The sequence below is a fragment of the Gobius niger genome (assembly GCF_951799975.1).
Source record: "Gobius niger genome assembly, chromosome: 19".
In the NCBI taxonomy this organism is placed as follows: domain Eukaryota; kingdom Metazoa; phylum Chordata; class Actinopteri; order Gobiiformes; family Gobiidae; genus Gobius; species Gobius niger.
Genome location: NC_136870.1, coordinates 2,176,351 through 2,196,206, shown reverse-complemented (window position 1 = coordinate 2,196,206; position 19,856 = coordinate 2,176,351). Strand labels below are relative to the sequence as shown.

The 19,856-nt window shown below is 42.3% G+C and overlaps 1 protein-coding gene across 1 annotated transcript in view; it reads left to right on the top strand.

The window, feature by feature from the left end:
• LOC306979209 (myosin phosphatase Rho interacting protein) overlaps positions 1 to 19,856 on the top strand; it is a 69,784-nt gene that overhangs the window by 45,194 nt on the left and 4,734 nt on the right. Inside the window, exons 9-20 of the mRNA XM_079578064.1 lie at positions 14 to 106; positions 1,403 to 1,459; positions 2,761 to 2,829; positions 2,892 to 2,981; positions 3,067 to 3,176; positions 3,775 to 4,009; positions 4,752 to 5,045; positions 5,433 to 5,570; positions 8,037 to 10,502; positions 14,759 to 14,906; positions 16,680 to 16,797; positions 19,054 to 19,213. Coding sequence (XP_079434190.1) covers positions 14 to 106; positions 1,403 to 1,459; positions 2,761 to 2,829; positions 2,892 to 2,981; positions 3,067 to 3,176; positions 3,775 to 4,009; positions 4,752 to 5,045; positions 5,433 to 5,570; positions 8,037 to 10,502; positions 14,759 to 14,906; positions 16,680 to 16,797; positions 19,054 to 19,213 — 3,978 coding nt within the window. The remainder of the gene's footprint in view (positions 1 to 13; positions 107 to 1,402; positions 1,460 to 2,760; positions 2,830 to 2,891; positions 2,982 to 3,066; positions 3,177 to 3,774; positions 4,010 to 4,751; positions 5,046 to 5,432; positions 5,571 to 8,036; positions 10,503 to 14,758; positions 14,907 to 16,679; positions 16,798 to 19,053; positions 19,214 to 19,856) is intronic.

The following is a 19,856-nucleotide window of genomic DNA, read 5'->3' as shown; positions in this document are numbered from 1 at the left end:
CTGTCCTTTCCAGGAGCAAGTGCTGGTCCCTGACTTCCCCTCTACCCTGCCCCCCCTGAGGAGAGCCAAGTCCCTGGACAGAAGAACCACTGAGTCCGTCATGACCGTAAGACACTATTCTTCATTCAGCCAATCCATAATGGACAGTTGTCAAACTAAGACACTAAAAGGCGCATGCTAAAGGTTTACCATTGTTTCCTGAATCATTTTCCCCTTTGATTTGTTCCATAAATAAATGAATCATAATAATAATAAAAGAGTTAAGATATTGTTGAAGGCTAATCAACTGTTTATTGAAAACTCGAAAAGGTAGTATTTCACTGTATTTTCTGTATTCTTTCTTCCCCAGAGTTCTGAACATATCACTCAATAACACATGTTTCTTAGGTTCAAAACGCTGCTCAAATTTGAACGATTGAATCTCTGGTCTTTGTTTTTACCTTTAGCCTCCATTCTGCTCTTACGCGGCTCATATTGTATCATTGGAAGCAGGACGGAGCCTTGACATTTTCTTGACTCTGGTGTGAATGTTGTAGACCAGTCCTCCGTGCTGCAGGGGGCAGTACTTGTGCCCCTCTCCCTCTGCCGTGCAGGTTAAGCTCCAGTTGTGGTGCTTCTGTTGTGCTTGCGTTAGGGGTGGGCGAGATGACAAAAAAAGAATATTACGATTTTTGGATCATAAACTCAAAAATAACTTAAAATGCACACTGAAGAAGAAAAAGATTGAAAGAATATACAAACCTAAAGCAAAATCTGTCAATTAAAAACTACAAAAGTACAAAAACGACAATAAAGGTAAAAGAGTAACACTTGCTTCACTGACTGTAAAGAGTCAACAGTGCAGAAGTGCTTAGTATCGTGATAAAACGATCGCACACAAATGACAGATCATCTGCTCTGGAGATCGTAACGTGGTCTAATATCGTCACATCGCCCACCCCTAGCTGTGTGTCTTCAGTGCAGCACTTTTGTTTGGTTTATCGTCGCTTCTCTAAATGTGGGTCACTTTTTAGTCACCTGTATATGGTGTTCATGCAGTGCTGTACAAGTGGAGTGTGGAAAGTGACTGTCTTTGAGTGTTGCGTGGGTGCAGTGCGAGCGCTGTGCGAGTGTTTGCACGGATGGAGCGTCTCACTGAGTCTAAGAGCACCTGCACGGGCACCGGACTTGTCCTGACCTGGTCGCTCCATTCACCTCTCCAGCACACAGGTCAGGTCAACCTCCGTCCTGAGTGGGCATGTTGGTTGGCTTCTGCACTCACACGTTAAGTGGTTTGGATCCTGCGTCCAAACTCATGTGACGAGCAATACAACGATAAACCACGATCTATGCAGCATGGCAATAAAATATACTATAAACAACATTTGTTCTCATTTGTGACGCCTGTCATGTGTCCTTGCAGCCTGACCTACTGAACTTCAAGAAAGGCTGGATGGTGAAGCTGGACGAACAAGGCCAGGTGAGGGTTCAGTTTAGACACTGGATTTAGATTTTCCTACATTTGGTTCATGGTTCTCAGAGTCATTTTATCTGTGCAGTCATTTAAAGCATGAGCTAACTACCACTCTACTCTCTTAGGAATTATTTTATTGCAATTATGATAAGTGTTTGGGCAGGGAATTAAAAAGTATTAAAAGTTATTCAATGTTTAATGCCATTTAATGTCTTGATTTTTGGCATAGACATTTAAGGCCATGTCATGACACATTAGACACAGTTTTTGCATAGTTAACACATTTATATTTAAGATTTTGCGAAAGATTTTATCCAGCTGGCCATTTTTATGATGTTTATAGTTCCACTTCTTTTTGGACACTGACGGGAAGTGACATAAATAGAGGCAAACAATTTTAAGCTGTTGCTATGCTAGCCATGCTATGTCAATGGAAAATGAGTCAACTGCTATGGAACTTTACCTTTATCTATATCACTTCCTGTCAGCAGCAAATAAAATGATAATTATTTCTTCCAATACATGTTATCCGTCTGTATAAGTCATATTTTCAAAAGCATTCAAACCTGTCATATGCACTTTAAATTGGATTCATTAAACGTTTTCACTCTAAACTGTGTCCAAACAGCTACATAACGACATTTAAACTGCAGATTTTGGTGTAACAACACATTTACCCCAAGCACAATGCTATGGGAGCATCAACGAGTCGGTTTTGTCCTGCTTAAAGTTAACAAGTTAACACATCTGTCACCAGCAATAAGAGTTGTAAAAGAATATCCGTATATTCCATTGGAGTTGGCAATTTCTCCATTGTTTTGAAAAGCCGTGTGCGAGTGAATGTGACCAATGAAGAGCCTTTCTGCTGCCCATCAATCCCATTGATCCCAACTGTCCCTATGTTTGGTAGCCTACTTGCAAATAAACCTAACTTTAGACTAGGGCTGAAATCGATTGTTGAAATAGATGACTATTTTAGTGATAGATTAATAGTTGTCTGGTTTACACAGACTCAAATTAGCACTAAGAGCTCAAGCACTTTAGGTTTATGTGGGAAAAATAAAATATATATATGCTTTTCACAGCCAAGTGAGTTATCGATTAATCGTAAAAATAGATGAATTGATTACAAAAATAAGGGTTAGTCGCAGCCCTACTTTAGATGTGGAGATGGGTCTCTTGGTGATACACTGGTCGCCCGTTGTTGTAAATGTATGAACCCGCACCTTTTACGATTACGATTTATTTTCTTACTTCCTTAAACAACACTACGCTATACTCAGCTTGCTCTACCCTGTTCTCTCCAGTGGAAAAAGTACTGGTTTGTGTTGACGGACCACAGTCTGAGATACTACAAGGACTCCATCGCTGAGGAGGTGAGTGGACTTTCACCTTCCGCCTTTGTTGATATTCAATGTCTCATACACGTTGTCTTTAGGCGTCTGACCTCGATGGGGAGATCGACTTGTCCACTTGTTACAACGTAACGGAGTACCAGGCACAACGCAACTACGGCTTTCAAATTCATGTGAGAGCGCAACAGGGTCTTTGCATTCATGATTCTGTCGCTCTTCTGTTCACATGATGATTCCTCCCTTTGTCCTCTGACTCAGACGCAGGAAGGGGTGCACACGCTGTCGGCCATGACGGCAGGGATCCGCAGGAACTGGATCCAGGCCGTCATGAAGAACGTTCGACCCTCCACTGCTCCAGATGTAGCAAGGTCGGTCCTGGTTTTCTTCTCTGTTTTCTGTTAGTTTCTTAGTTATCGTAAATGTGAAAAATAGACCAAACCTGAAACTTTTGCAAAGTTTATTTTATGACACTTGTCCCAGACTCACAAAAAAAACATGCTACATACTGTGGCAAAGCTCTCGACTTGCTTAAACAACACCACGTCATCCAAGTGTCATCATTTCCCACGGCAGGAGCTTGAGCTGATAAGGCATACGTACAAAACTGAAGTTTTCTCAAAGGGAGGTTTTTATTACAGTCTTGCAACAACTCCATTTTAGTAGCACTCGCCCACTTCAAACATTAACTAGCGCTTACCCAAAGCGAGGTGGCATGGTGGTGGCTTAGCGGTTAGCACTCGTCCCTCAGAGTAAGAAGGACGGGTCTGTCTGTGTGGAGTTTGCATGTTCTCCCTGTGTCTGCGTAGGTTTCCTCCGGGTACTCCGGTTTCCCTTACCACTAAAAATATGAACAATAGGTTCACCTCTGGAGACAGGACTCCCTTGGAAATGAGATGCTAAATCTCCATGGGACGTTCCAGATTACATCAAAAGTAATATTAAATCCTCTGCCTGTGTGTTCCACAGCTCCACTGAGGACCACAGCCCGTTCTCGGCTCTGGAGAGCTTGGTGCGGCCAGACGTCACCCACGACTCCCCCTCCTCTGAGACGTCGTCCGTGGACTCCCCTTCAGTGGTCAAAAGCAGCCGGGCTCGGGAGCGGCGGAGAGAAGGCCGGTCTAAGACCTTCGACTGGGCAGAGTTCAGACCAATCGCCCAGGCCCTGGCCCAGCAGAGAGCTCAGGAGGCTGAAAGCCTACAGGCCAGTCTCCATCTCTTCCTACAACACATCTCCCTCTCATGATCAACCGTTTCATCCATTAAACCTAAACCTATCAGGACAACACACATCAAAATATTACTCTCAGCTTGGAATCAAAACTTTATAGCAGTTTTACCCTTCTATAGTATGTGATGTGAAAATAAGGTTCTTCCCAACAGAGTTGTGGCTGACTACAAAGACTATAGAAACATTTTCAGCTTAAATTTTTGGCAAAGACTCACTGAAATTGGTCAAGTGCCCACCAGAAAAGAACCACTGGATTAAAAGCTACACTTATCTGTCCAGACCTCCAGTGTTTAGGACTAGATAACATTACACAACCAAATTAGGGACCTGTTTCCTGCAAACACTAGTCTGTTTTTAAACTTTAATCCGTTCAGTTACATCAATTAAGTTAATAATAGTTTGACAAAAAAGCGATTAAAATGCTCATTTTTGAAAACCAGAAATATAATAAAACTAAACTAAACATCATCTGGACGTTTTTATAACAACCTAGTACAGATGACAGCTTGAGCGCCTTTGTCTGCCATGGAAAACTCCTTCGACTGGAAGCTTTCACAAGAAACTATTTGTGTTAAAGTACTTCCTATTGAAGACAGTACATGTAGATCTAGTTGACTGAATTAGCTTGTGATTAATTGAAAACTACGTGGATAATTCTTGACTGACAGACGATGTTCAGCTGTAAATAAATGTCTGTTGTTAAACTGGACTGCAGGCCGACCTGGGAGAGCTGGACAGGAGCCGGCGGAGAGAGGAGCGGCGTAAGAGGTACGAGTCCATGAGCGGCTCCTCGACGGCGGACACTGCGCCCGAAGCTGACGGGGCCGAGCCCGACAGGGAGCCCGAGTGTGCGGACAGGCAGCAGAGGGTGGAGGAGCAGATCGAACAACACTGGAGACAGGTGGAGAAGGCCCCCATCAGAGAGGAGAGGAGGGTCCCCCTGACCTCAGCACAGACGCTCAGGCAGACGTCTGAGGTGGAGCAGCTGCTGGACACCTACAAGCAAGGGGTACGTCTGTCCGTCCGTCTGAGGAGCGCATGCAATGAGATTATTTAAAAGCCTAGAAAATAATTTACGATTACGAAGCATGAAAAGTTTGTGAAATATGTTTTCACCTAGATACTTAATCTGTAATTCAAACTATTTATTACTTTAATAGTTTGAAAGTAATGTCCAAACTCCAGACTGTTGCTGGCACAGTTTCCTGTCTCGTATAAATCAACACACCCTTTAATTGAGACCATAGATTTAATCACAGTTATAAGATTAAGAATCTTTTTCAGGGGAGTCCTGGCCCCAGAGGGGAACCTATTCCCATAAATCCCATAAATCGCACACTGTGGCGGCTGTCGTTGGTGTCTGTGTGTCTACATGTAACCTCCTCTTTGTGGTCAGATGGAGGAGCTGAAGGTCCAGCTGGAGAACTGTCACCAGCAGCTCCTGGAATCCAACCGACACAAGGAGCAGCTGGAGCATCAGCTGAGGAGCGCCCTGGAGCGAGAGCCGGACGTCCGCAGTGGCTATATCTCCCCTGTGAGTCCCCCCAGCCCGACTCTTCTACTGTACCGTACTGCCAGGGCTCATGTCTGTCCCTCCGCCATATTCTCCATACTCTCCATACTCTCTATATTCTCCATATTCTCATAACAGCCGCTGCATGTCATGTTTAATGGAGGAGCAAGTTAGGGCTGCACAATATGAGGAAAAAGGGCTATATTCAATGTCTTGAATAATCCGATAACAATTAAAGCCATTTGATATTGAGCAAAAATTGTAAGCTCTTTGTTTTTGCATGAATCAAGAGGAGTTTAGTTCGACCGCAGTGTTTCTTTAACATAAGGTTCAAATATCTAAATATCAGAATGATTTATAGATCGTATCTCAGGTGGAATATTGTGCAGCCCTAGAACAGGTTGAACTGACCGTGAGACAGACTGACCGCCAGCGCAGGCGTTGCATGAGTCCAGTGCATGTTTACCATATTAAAATCTTGTTACTAGCTTTAACCGGGTAATTGCTTTCTGATCATAGATGTGAACTCATCCAGAAGATACTTAGCATAGCGGTTTCTTCAAAATTGGTCATTTCACAGTTTGAAATATTCTGCTATTAAAACACAAGGCACAAGTTGAAACTTCATTAGATATAAAACTAAAACCTGAAATACTTTGGCATTTTCTTTTCAGTAATTGTGTTACCAATAGTTATGACTGCTTAGCCTCTGTTGTACCTTTTAACCTTTTAAAAGGTTAAAAGTAGTCCCACGACTACGGATGGAGATTAGCTTTTGGCTGCAATCCGGCATGTTTACATGCATGTATATCATGTTTGACATGCACTGTTCCAATCAAATAAATACATATAGTACAACATTTTCAAAACATTTATTTACTCTGTAACCAGAGTACGCATGGAGATGGGCAGGGCTGTTGAGCACCATGTCCAATGTTGCCAAGTATAAAGTTGTATAAGTTGTATAAAGTTATTCACCACATCATGTCTGGTAATGGCAGATGTGCTACTTCATTCAATTAATCCTTTTTACATAAACCTGAAAAGATGTGCCATTGATGTGCCATTGTTACACAATTTGACTCCTTTATGTACTGTACTCGGAGGTATATGTTCTTTGAGAAATATCATTTTGTCACCCACAGTTACAGTTGACTCAAGTGTGGTCACTATTCTCGTTTGCTAAGTCTGATCTTCTAAACATGTATGATAGGACCTCAGCTTGACTTCTTTTTATGTGCATGAATGTCATACGCTCTTCTTTTAACTCCTGTTCAGACCATCCAGTTGATCTTCTTAACATATCTTGCAGTGTTATATGTTCTGTATATGTCTGTTGTATTTGTGGCTTCACGTGAACCATAACAGTATGTACAGTATATTGTACTGACTAAGTTCAGAGTTCAGGAGATGGCCAGGTTGAAGACATGAAGCTGACGTCATCAAGTGTTCGTAGACTGTGTTTTCCCTCCATCCTTACCAAACCATGCAGCTGCAACTAATACTACATGACTTACTCCAGTATATAAACATCTAATGGGCATGCTTTGTTGATATACTAACAACTGGCCATTTAACTCTTTGCTTTCACTCCACACCATCAATGGGAGAGTTCAGTATTGTTTAATGGTGGATCACCGATACATAAGGGCCATGGAGATACTGGATGCACTGCAAGGGACAATGGAGCGATCTCCTTAGTTCGGAAAGCGTCCTCTGTTGGCTGCTAATACGTTAACCCAAGTCTCACTATGGTACACGTTTATTTGCTAGAACTGTATTTAGACCAGGTCTGCCACATACTGTAAGTTTTTCTCATAATAAAATGTCATGGATAATATAAGAAAAGTACCTCAATATAGCTGAAGGACTAATGACCAACTAAAGTTCTTTTAAAGTGGCACACATTTATAGCCATATATTGAGCACCCTTGGGTAGGGCAGCACAATATGACAAAAGAAATGATTTGTTTTCCTCATATTGATCAATCTTAATCTTTGATCCAGCATTATTTTTTTTATAATAGAAATAAATACATGTAGCTGATTCATGAACAAAAAGTATAATTTACACAAAGATCCTCCATCGTCTCGTCCAAAACTCCAAAAATGGGTGCATTTTCTGCCAAGGAAAAGGCTGTAAAGACGTGGATTAGAAAGTTCCATGGTCATTATTGTGATTGACCAAAAGTAGAGATTGCGATTTTGATTGACTTTAGTAGAAAGGATCCAATAACATACTATATTGTGTGTCTCATTGATCCATATTTATATAATACTGTTCTCTCTCTCCATACTATTAAAGTGTTCAAAGTCACTATTTATTATCATGTTTTAATTCAAGGTTATGTGGGAATGCTAACTGTAATGTCACCTTTTTGTTAGAAAGTAGCAGTACATGATTGCTAGTTACTGCAGATAATGATTAGTGCAAGCTTGTGTGTCCCCTGCTGTGTGTTAACCAACTGTCTGGTCCCCTTTTCCAAGCTGGAGCCCCCTTTGGGTCTGGAGGCCGATGTGACGCCCCAGACGAAGAGGACCGAGCTGGTTAGTTCTCAAGCGCAGAGTTTAACCAGGAAGTACCAGGAGACCAAAGAACTCCTGAAGCTTCAAGAGCTGAAAAAGCGCAATATGCAGGCACAGCTTGGCCTCACGCTTCCTCACCTGCCCATTAAAGACGCTTACTTTTCTGACACGCCTCCCCCTGAACCTGTTCTAAAAAACGTTTGCCTCTCGCTCCACGATAGCCCGGAGGCTATTCAGGAACTGGATGACTTGACGATCGACAAAACTATGACCACAAAGGAGCTTTCTACCTTGCTGCGATCGCATAGCTGCAATCGCGATATACCCGACAGACTTCAACTCCAGAAGATCTTGGAAAGTTGGAAATGCCAACAAGAGATCACAAATGAAGCCATCAAAAAGAGTTTAGCTAAGGCAGGAGAAAGCATTCGCGAGTACGAGGCTCGCCTTTTATCTATGGAAGAGGCGTTCGGGAAAGTCCAGAGGCAGAGCTTTGAAGGCCTCAAAAGTCCTTTCAGCCCTTGCCCCAAGATTGAGAACCACTCTGAGACAAATGAGTTGACGATCGGAATGTTGTCTCAGAAGGTGGAACTGTTGACCTGCGAGAACGGGGCTTTAAAGCAACGTTGTCAGGAGATTGTCAACCAGCTCACAGAAGCTGACAGAGAAATAGATCGCCTCAAGATAGAGCTGATCAGCCAGCAAGGTGGCAAGCAGCACCATCTAGTCATGGAGGAGCTCAAGATGTTAAAAGCAGAGCTAGCTGAGAACCAGGCTAACGCTATTGACAGGGAGTACTACGAGAGGGAGCTGAATGAAAAATCTTTGAGGCTACATGAAGCGTTGGTGACCTTAGAAGAGCTTGGGACTACCCTCAAAGACACTGAGAAGAAACTGCAGCTCCGCGAGGCCACTTTGAAAGGTCTGGGTTACAGTGTGGACATGGAAGGCGAGGACCTCCAACCTGAAAAGGACCAACTCCATGAGCTCCTGGAAGCTTCTCAAACCAAGCTGCGTGAGACCGAGGTACAATTGGAGAGAACGGAACTGAAGCGTAAAGAAATGGAGGTTAGGAACGAAGAGCTTATGCGACTAAACCAGGAATCAGAGGCGGTCTTGAAGGAGAGGCTTGCGCAATCGGAAAATGAAATCCAGATCTTACGAGACAAGTTAGAAACTAAGAGTAGAATAGAAATTGCGGAGCATGTTCAGATGGGGGATGTGCAGGTTGTTAATCAAGGAGAACATTTGGTAGAATACTTTGAGAAGAAATCAGAGGCACTTAGGCAAGTTTTAGACAGAGTAGCTCAGGTAGAAGTTAACGTAGAAAGGATGCTGTTTGATCTGAGAAGCACTTTATTTGATCCACCGCAAGACGGACCCTTGTTGGTTAGCCGAGCAGACCGGATGTTAGCGGTGGAAGGGGAGTTCTGGAGCCAAATCGCGGGTAAAGTAAGCACAGTGGTAGAAGGGTCTAGTTTGGTCGAAGAAATAGTTGCACAAGAGCGGACAAAAGTCGTAATGCGGAGGATATGCCAGCCAACAAAAAGTGATGAGGTCTTGGAGGATTTTGCTTTGACGTATAATTTCCTTGACAATGATGCAAATAGTTTAGTACTTCTAGAGTTGAAAAAAATGTTGGAAAATGAATTGGTTTCAACAATGGAGATGGTATCTCTTTTAAAGCTAGAAGATGAGAGGGTTTTATCTTTGGCACAAGCCAGCATAGCATTGGGGGAGCAACAGAAACAGCCGCCTGATTATTTGCGAGATTCCTTTAAGGAGGCATGCTCGGCGTATGTGGCAATAAGGTTGAAAGTTGAGCATGAGAACAAGCAAAAGCAGTTTGTGATGCAGCCAGCTAATATAGAGTGTACAAATTGTTTAGCTTTAAAAGAACTGTCAAGTCATCTGCAGTGTAAACTTGATGATCTACATAGCCAAATGTCTGAGGCTGTTTTGAAGATACAGATAGAAGGCAAGGCAATAGATTCGGTCGATAAGACGATCGAGCTTCAGGACATGTTAGCAAAGCACAAAAAGGAGCTGAGAGAGGTCAAAGAATCCTTTGAGCTGGAAAATACGAAGTTGCAGCAGGAGTTAGCAAAGATGAACGAGGCGTTACATCTCCGCTCCGTCGAGAATGTGAAAGAAATTGACTCCCTGACCAACTGCATGGAGAACTTGGAGAAGAAGCACCAAGCCGAGCAGAAGCAGATCACAGAGAGGTTCGAGCAGGAGATGGAAGAACTCTGGAGTTTGGTGAGCCAGGCCAAAGCTGTCGACAACACGGTCTTCTCTTCGCAAACGCTAAAAGAGCACATCCAAGAACTGGTCCGCCAAGTGAGCGAGGAGAGGCGGCGGCAGGAGCAGGACGAGCCCACCACGCTGCGGCGGAAATACGAGCGCGAGCTGGACGACCTGAAGGTGGAAGCGCTACATTTGTCCTTGCCGTTCCCTCGTCTGTGATGCCTTGTGTACCTTTGTGGCATTCCCAGACCTATCCCTTATCCCCACCCCGTGCACCCTTTCCTCCTCCACTCCTCTCCCCGTGTGCCACCCGTAACCTTGCTCACACTCCTCACGCCAGACCCTTCTCCGTGTTGCATGAAAACTAACTCCCTCAGGCTACCCGCCGCTGTAGAGTTTTGCAAGAGGAACCCATTTTAGTAAGCTGATGAAAGCTAGTGAAATACGAGGTTTATGATGGAGCTAGCTTCGTTCTCAAGTAAAATGTGTTCCTCTTGTGCTAGTTCAATGTGATTTCATGTCTTATCCAGTTTTCTCGAAAGAAAAAATCCTTTAAAAACTTGCGTGAAATGATAGGTTACACTCAAAAAATAAAATCAAGATTTATGGAGAAAGATGACACATTTTCACAGGGTTTTCAGGGGCATTGAAAATATGTAATATTCAAAACACATTCAGATTGCATGTTTTTTTGGGGGGAAGCATTAAATTTGACTTGCCATAAACCCTGTTAGAATTCATGTCAGCAATTATTTCATGATTGAGTGTAGCTTTGTGCTTATAGGATCGATTTTAATGTGTGTCTTAAATTTTTCTTCATGAAATATTTTTTCACCATTTGTGGACAAAGCACTTGGCAGTGTACATGTTTGCCGTAACGGCAACAGTCTTTAGTATGATGATTATCCAGTTCATCATTATAGCTAGCAATTTGAGTTTTTGGTCAATCCGTTTTTGTTTTTTTTACAATACTTTTCAAATTAGGTGCCTGCAAAAGTTAACAAATAGGTATGAGGATGTGTATGAGAACACAAAAACAAGTTTTACCAACATGTAGACAAGCCATGGCCTGGGAAGTGCTCCCTGACTGTCTGAAGCTGTTTGTAGCAGTTTATTCACCCTTTTCCTTTGAAAACCTGAACATCTCACCACTGGACTGGGAGCCTTTTGTGAATCCCTAATTTAAATTCGAAGGCTAATAATTCTTTCTTGTAACACATTTCTTGTTCATCTACCAGCTTTCACAGGGAGACTTTGGTTTGGTTAGTTTGATGATGATGAGAAGATTGTAGTCAGGAGTAAGCAGCAGGAGCAAGCAGAACTTTTTAACAACTTACTACTATACGTGGACGCATGTCATTCCACTGGGCGTTTAAATCAGAGACAGTCCTTTGAGGAGTACAGCAGGGTTTTAATGAAATTAAATTAAACATCATTTAAAGCCATTAAATTAATGAATTAAGTTCTCATAAGTCATTAAAAAGCATTAATTTGTATATAAACTGCAAATAAATCTACATTTCTTCGAAAATATTTTCCTTAGAGACAGAACCCACTCAGTGCCATTGCAGAACAATGCTGCACTTATTCGTCAAAAATACCGATAGTAGCATTTTCGTACAAAATGAATTAAGCTGCAGTTCAAACTGAAATTTGACACAATGTTTTGCTCAAAAGTTGCCCGTCGTGTCCAATTTGGGTTTGAATATCAACATTTTCCTTCATTCCTCAGTTTGATGAGGAAAATGAAATTTGCCCAGACCTTTGTTTTTGTGGCATTAAAAATATAGTATTTAGGCATTAAAATGGCTTTAAAAAGCTTTATATCTAACTTGGTGCCCCCTGCAGAAACCTTTAAACCGGTTTTAGCCATTTAATGCCTTGGTGTGTGGGCAATATGTTCTCAAGTGTGAGACTCAATTGTCCAATTGCAGATTATCCAGTTTTTAATGGTGGTTTTCAGAGTCCTCCATTCCATTTGCAGCTGCACAGACCCATGTGAAAGGGCCGAGTTTGTCCATGTGTGATGTCAGGGCAGGAAGTTTACATTAGCTGAGTGAGGCCATGCTGCGCTCTCAGGCCCTGATCCTTGTGAAAACAGACTGCATCACTTCCTCTGTTTGGCTGTGCTTCCACTGTGCCAAGACCATACTATGCACTGGGATTAGCCCCACTGAATAGACCGCGGAAGCTCCACCAGCTTCACCACTATTCAAAAGCTTTCTGTGTAACGCAGGCAAACTCCGTACTTAGTACAAACTACTGAACTACTGCGAGAAGCACATGTTTCACAACTGGTTTAGAGAAACAAGGGATGCACCAGTCCACATTATTCTCTAATAATGCCAAAAGTTCTTACAAACTAGAGTCAAAACCTAAACTTATCACTTAACAAGCTCATGGCCTACACTGTACAGCTATTTATTTATTTGCTTTACTTAAGCACTACAATTAGTTATTTTTTTGTTTTGTATTATAAAGCAGTTTGAAAAACTAGAAAGCATTGTCAATTTTTTTTTTTCTCAGATTATAAATACTACCTAATGATGAACATTTAGGCTATTTTATTTAAAAATCATGTCTTTTTTTATATCGCACTTGCACTGTGAACCGATGTGAGATAGCTGAACCGTTACACTCCTACTAAAGAGCCTTGGTTGCATGACACAGCCTATAGGACCCAGTCCACCCTCTGTCCTCGTGTTGACATTAGTATTGCTGATGTTTACTGCAGTTTGTCCCATTCCCATTTTGACACAATATATTTTTATCTAAAATACATCATTATATAATATTTTCTATAATTTCTATATTGTACCCATTGTCAGAATAATATATCATAGCCCATATTACAGGAGTTTCACCAGTTGGCATCTATTGCAGGTCTATGCCTGTCTATTAATGTTATGTTTTGGATTTAGCTTTGAATTTTGAATTAGAAGGCCATGATGGGTATTCTACAGGCATTTTCCTATACCAGATTTTTTAAGTACTGGAATGAAATGTGTTTTGTCGTAAGTAACCCTGAAAAATGACCCTGCAAGTAGAGAAGCGTGCTTATGAACGCATCTTTGGGAAGAATTGGGTGCTACAAATGTGTTAGGAAACTTAGGAACCACAACTCAACTGTTTGTGATTAAAAAAAAAAGAAAAAGTCAGGTATAGGGCCTTTACACAGTTTTATAATTACAAAGCAACTGCAGTAGATGGATTCGGCTCAATCTGCTTCTATTGCAACATGTTTAGCGCCTGTAAAAGACACTGGGAGCATCATCATTATTGTACCTAAGACCTTTGTCACCCTGTTCTGACTCCTCAGTAAAAGCTAAAGCACTGCAGCACTTCTCTGCCGTTATGTTTTTGTCTTAGTGTTTAAGCTGTGGCTGTAACTGGTTGTAGCTTAGCCATAGCATTAGCATTAGCAGCCGCTGGAGATTCAGGATCGCACATTCACGACCGTCTTTTGGGTCCAATTGCAGTCATTAAATCCGATCCTGTCCGATAGTCGATACGATCTAGTATTTTCGCCAAGTCAGCTCAGTCACTAAAGGTCGGGTTTGTAAGATTTAAAACATGATAATGATGATCTAGTCACAATCGCAAAAACATTTGACACGAGTCATTAGTTTTGGTCAGGCCTCCAGTTGTTTGCGAGGTTCTGGGCTTTCAATTAATGCCCTCAATGTGCTCCTTAAGGCGACCCACGGGTTGTGATGGTAGTGCCTTTTTTTTTTTACACAGAGTGCGTTCTTTTTGTCTTTAGAGCAGACCCAAAGTGTGGGCTCTGCTTTCAGATTACGGATCAAAGGCACTTTTACTGTAAGTGTGTGAAAAAACAATATTTGAATTGAACTCGTTTACTTCAGTATCATTTATTTTATTTGACCTTTATTTAACCACTCCTCCACGTGCCACTCGTTTTGCACATGAACAATAAATAATACATAATTTGCATAATTTAAAATGTCAAAAATGTGCTTTGTCTTCCTACCTCATTTATGACTTAAACAATCGAGAGTACTTTTATTATTTCTATTGTGAAGCTGCCACACATACAACGTAGTACACACTCAATTTCCATGTATTTATTACATTTGGATGTATTTTGGACAAACGTAATGAGAAGTTGTGGGGACGGTCGGTGAAGTCTGGGATCCTGATTTGGATTGCGAAGCGGTCACGTGGCGTTAATTCCATAAGTAGTCTTCTTTTATTCCTCTTAAACGCCGCACACCGTTAAAGAATGTAAAAGGCCATTCTCTTTGGTCTGCGTCGCTGTCCGCTCTGTCCTCGTCCTGTCCCTCTGTCATTAACCCTTTATACTCACACAGGCTGGACCTGCTCGCGGCTAACCGGCTGTAGCTTGCTGTATGTGTGTCTGAAGTCGGCATGTGTGCGCCGGACTTAACGGTGTCTCCTGTCTGCTGTCCCAGGCCACGTGTGAGCGGGGCTTCGCCGCCATGGAGGAGTCCCATCAGAAGGTGATCGACGAGCTGCAGAAGAAACACCAGAGGGAGCTGGAGAACCTGCAGGAGGAGAAGGAGAGGCTGCTGGCAGAGGAGACCGCTGCCACCATAGCTGGTAAGCTACTGCTGATGGTCGCTTACGCTGGTCAGAGTACATTTGCAAAGTTCTGTGAATTTTCAACATCAGAAATGTTCCATAGGAATGAATAGATCTGAATGTGTCTTCTTTACAGGCATGTGAACAGCACCATATTCATTGGATTTGATTATAATGCACTGAAATATGTATCACAGCAGAGATGCAAAGATGATTTCTGACTGTGCAGGGTTTGAAGAGCAGTGTTTTAGGTGATGTTTGTTACAAGGAAGAGCTTCAGGAAACAGAACAGACTCACTCCATGTTTGTATCCATCTTGCATATCTAGTGTGTGCAGTATTACAATAGTATATTGTTTTAACCTCGTACCCCCCACCTGAACCAAGCACATTTTCTCCAGTTCGGCTTTACCCAAATCTAAAAGCTTCTTGACTGGAGAGCAACAGTGTAATGTCTCATTTGAAAGACCTACAAAACTGATAACTTTTTAGTCACATTGTTTTCTCGTTTATGTCGTTAACTTAGCATTTTAATTTTTCTCTTTTTGTCGATTTTTGTTGCTTAATTCATAGTTTTTTCATGGCTTGTTTTTGTTGCTATTTTGATGCTTTTTTTCTTAATGGGACTAGACGCAATTTAAAGTTGTATTTTCCTCCCCCTACATGTTCCAGCCATGTCCTAATGTGTAGAATGAGCTCAGACCTGTTCACCACAGCTGCCTCTAAAATCCTGCACTGACACTCACAAAGGTGTTCATTCGGGTCTGAAGTGCCGTCAGCACGAGCTTAATTAAAGCTGCACTTACTGTACAGACTATGTCAAAATAAAAGAGGTCCATTCCTGTGCGGAGCTATGGATTTTTAAAGAATAACCAGAATGCTCATTCCAGCCACTAGGGCGCAGCTTAAATTTACAAAAAGGAACGATTTTTGCACGTGTCCAACAGAGGGCAGTGACATAATAAGAGATCAGGATATAAACAGGACATTATTGCCACATGGTAAGTGGTCAGTCTGCCCCAATACAAGTGTAAGCCGTTGTTATTGATTAGGCTACAGTCAAGTTGGAGCTTTGACCAAATCACAGATCATTATTATTATTCATGTATTGGAAAAATGTTCTCAATAGTAATTTCCTGTTTACATTATATGCGGCCCGCCGTGGAAGCTGGATTTCGGCCCACGACCCAAAATGAGCTTAGACCCCCCTGATCTAGTCCCTTAAACTGACAGATTTGGATAAAGCCAAACTGGAGAAAAAGCGCTTGATTCAGGCGGGGGGTAAGAGGTTAATAGTGTCCGTTTTTAGAGATTGTTTATTTATTTAATGCATCATATCAAACTCTGTAGGTTTTGTCAAGTTGTCAAGTACAGGTCAGGGGTCAAGTCAAAGCATTTTAGTTTAGTTTTAGTTTTATTGTCTCACACACATATATACATAAAGCATAACATGCAATGAATTTTTGACAGTTGTTGATTTGTGAAAATTCCTCACATCTCCACTTGTGGCAAAAATGGCATTAAAAAGCAATAACTGGAGTAATCAGGTAACCCAATAATCATATAAGATGTAATTAATACTCATTAAAGAAGAAAGAGTTAGAAGCAGGGAGAGACATTCAGCAAAATACCAGGACTCAAAGCCTCAACACTGAGGATGGAATAGCGCTCCATATGTGCAGCAGCTTTAACCGACTGTCAGCTATGCTCCGCGCTTTCTCTTTAACATTTTTCATCACACTTCAGTATCCTGATGATGATGGTCTGTAAACGTGGTCCTGTGTCTGTGCAGCTATTGAAGCCATGAAGAACGCCCACCGGACGGAGCTGGAGAAGGAGCTGGACAGGGCGCGTAAAGCCAACAACAACGCCGAGAACGCAGACATGGACGAGATCCACCGACAGCACGAGTACGTACAACCTCAGAGCTGTGTTTCTTCACATGGGTACATTCACTAAAGGTCTTCAGCAATGGTTAGTCAGTGACTCACTATCACTGTTTTATTCTTTAGAAATATCCTGACAGAAAATCTACATATGTTTAAATAAGGCGAGCTCCTGTTGTGTTGGTGCTGTCCACTTCTCTTAGTTGTCCCACTGATCTGCACACTACAATAAACAAGGAAAAACAAAATGACTATGAAAGGTTTTGAGAACAATGTGGACAAATACTGCCTTTTAGTGGTGTTTATGAATTATTCAGAGGTGACAATGCTAGAGGAAAGAAGCAGCTACAAGACGATTATGAAGGTAAGCAACATGCTTATGTTATGCAAACACCAGCTAAAGTTGTGCTAACGGCGGCTAAATGCTAACATCGGCAAAATCCTCTTTTACAACAGCGGTATGATGCTGTGAAATCTGCCTGTTTTAGTGAGGCTCAGTCTGTTCACGTTTCGTTCTACTCTCTTGTGCTTCACTTTCATAATTATCCACTAATCATTTACCGAAAACGCCCAAAACATTCCTCCTCTCAGTGGATACAATGGACTAAAGGAAGAATGAAGCTCCGGGAAACATGGAGGAATAGTCGTTTTAAAATTGATTACAGATGAGAGAAGCGTGATAACTAGTGGAAGAAGTACTCAAATTGTTTACTTTCCACCACTGGAATGGAGCATGCGGCCAATCCCAGCACTCCTGGTGGAGCATTTGGAACTGCTTCTTTTGTTGTTGCCTGAAACTTGGTCCAACAAAGGTCCTATATTTGTCCTACGTCCTGTGGAGTAGTTCTCACCTTCGTCCTGGAAAGTGTCAGATTATGGGAATGGTGTGAAAAGGCCAGTGTTCATTACGATGATTTACCGGTCCAGTCGTCATTCTGCTCGGCTCCCGTTAAATGACAGGCCTGTGTGTAGAATGTTGTGTTGTCATCTGAAAGCCAGCGATGACAAAGGCGCCGTGAGGAGCAGGAAGGAAGCGCGGTGAGCAGGAGATGATAACACATGTGAAGGACGCCCTCTGACAACGTGTCATTTGGCATTCCTGTCCCACACGCGTAATACAACCCCAGACCTGTGCCGACATGTGCAGAGCTCTCCCCTGCTGTTGCACATGTTTAATCAAATATCACCTGGACCCGCAGGCTTTCAGCACGTCCCATAATTACCACACATTTATAGGCTGAGCCATTATGGAAGCATGTTGATAAAAGTCCAATAAATTCCTTTAAAAGCTCATGTAATCGACCAAACTGACTGTTTGAGGTCTTAATGATGTCATGATGGTGTTCATCAGAAACAGACCTGGGCTGTGTCCGAATGTCCACTTTATTCCCTTTAGTGAACTAGATCGGTGATTCCAAACCTTTCCCCATGTGCATGCTGTAGTCAGACCACGCCCCTCAGTCTAAAACCAGAAACCATCACAAATACTTTAGTCAAAGAACTTGCATGCACCTGTAGTCCTTTGTTAGTCATATTTCCTGATTTGAACCCTTGGCCCCCCTGTAGACCCCCTGGTTGGGAACCACTGTGCAGTAGTGCCTGTTGTATCACATTTGACTGTCCTTTAAGTCCACATGTTTTCTCTAGAACACACTTTGTTTCATTGTCCAACACTTTGTGATTTTATCTGTGAAAAGTGCTATAGAAATAAAGCTGCTTCTTTTTCTTCCTCTCCTTCGCCTCCTCTTCCTCCTCCCCCTCCTCCTCCTCCGCCTCTTCTACTTCTTCTTCCTCCTCCTTTTCTTCCCCCTCTTCTTCTCTTCCTCTTTTTCATCTTGTCCTCCTTCTTCCACTTCTTCCTATTCTTCTTATCCTCCTCTTCTTCCTCTCCTTCTACCTCTTCCTCTTCTTCCTCCACTCCTTCTTTCTCTTATTCTTCTTTCTCTTCTTCCTCTTCTTCTCTTTCTTCCACTTCTCCTTCCTCTCCTTCCTCTTTTCCTACTTCTTCCTCATCAACTTCCTCTTCTCCTTGTTCTTCCTCTCCTTCTTCTTCTCCTTCCTCGTCTTCTTCCTCTTCATCCTCTCCTTTTCTTCCTCTCCTTCTTCCTTCTTCCTCTTCATCCTCTCCTTTTCTTCCTCTCCTTCTTCCTCTTCTTCATCCTCTCCTTTTCTTCCTCTCCTTCTTCTTCTTCCTCTCCTTCTTCTTCTTCCCCTTCCTCTCCTCCCATTGAACACTAATGCTCTGTCCGTCCGTCCTGTAAAAGCCTGTGTATGTTTCAGGGAGGAGCTGGGGTCCTTCCACAGGGAGATCGAGGTGCTGTCTGAACAGTACTCTCAGAAGTGTCTGGAGAACGCTCACCTGGCCCAGGCCCTGGAGGCGGAGAGGCAGGCCCTGAGGCAGTGTCAGAGGGAGAACCACGAGCTCAACGCGCACAACCAGGTACGGCCAGGACAGCCAAGTACAAGTACAACCTCATCAAGTAGTCATGAAACCAGGACTGAAGAGGGTCTAAAATGGTTCTCACACGGACCCACCTGCAACTAAATTAGGTCTAAACCGCGGCCGAACCAGAAAAACATCCAATTTAAGGCAAGACGCTACATGTCAATAGGGCTAAAACTTAAAACGCTGAAGCATTTGCTGAACTTTACACATAGAAATACCGTATGAGGAAAAATGTACTGCAAGTTTTCTGTCATTTTATGTCCTCATGTAAGAATAAAGCCTTTTATGCACAAAAACAGTCAACATTTTCTTTTTCTTTTTTAGCTTTGAACCCCCCAAAATGTCATTTTTACAGATTTTTTTACTTACTCCAAACTACCAAGATCCAAAATCCCTCTACGCTAATCTTTGTAACTAATAATTATCAACAAATTAAAACTATCAATTTAAACTGGGGTCTTTAGATTTTGTTGCTGATAATATTGGCAAGTTTGGCCATTTTTATGAATAAACTGCAGTAGTAAGCATACAATGACAGAAAACCTGCAAAACATTTTTCCCCATATTCATATCAGTGATCTACTGCAGTGGTTCCCAAAGTGGAGGTCACAAGGCCTTGGGTGGGGGTCCCCAGGTG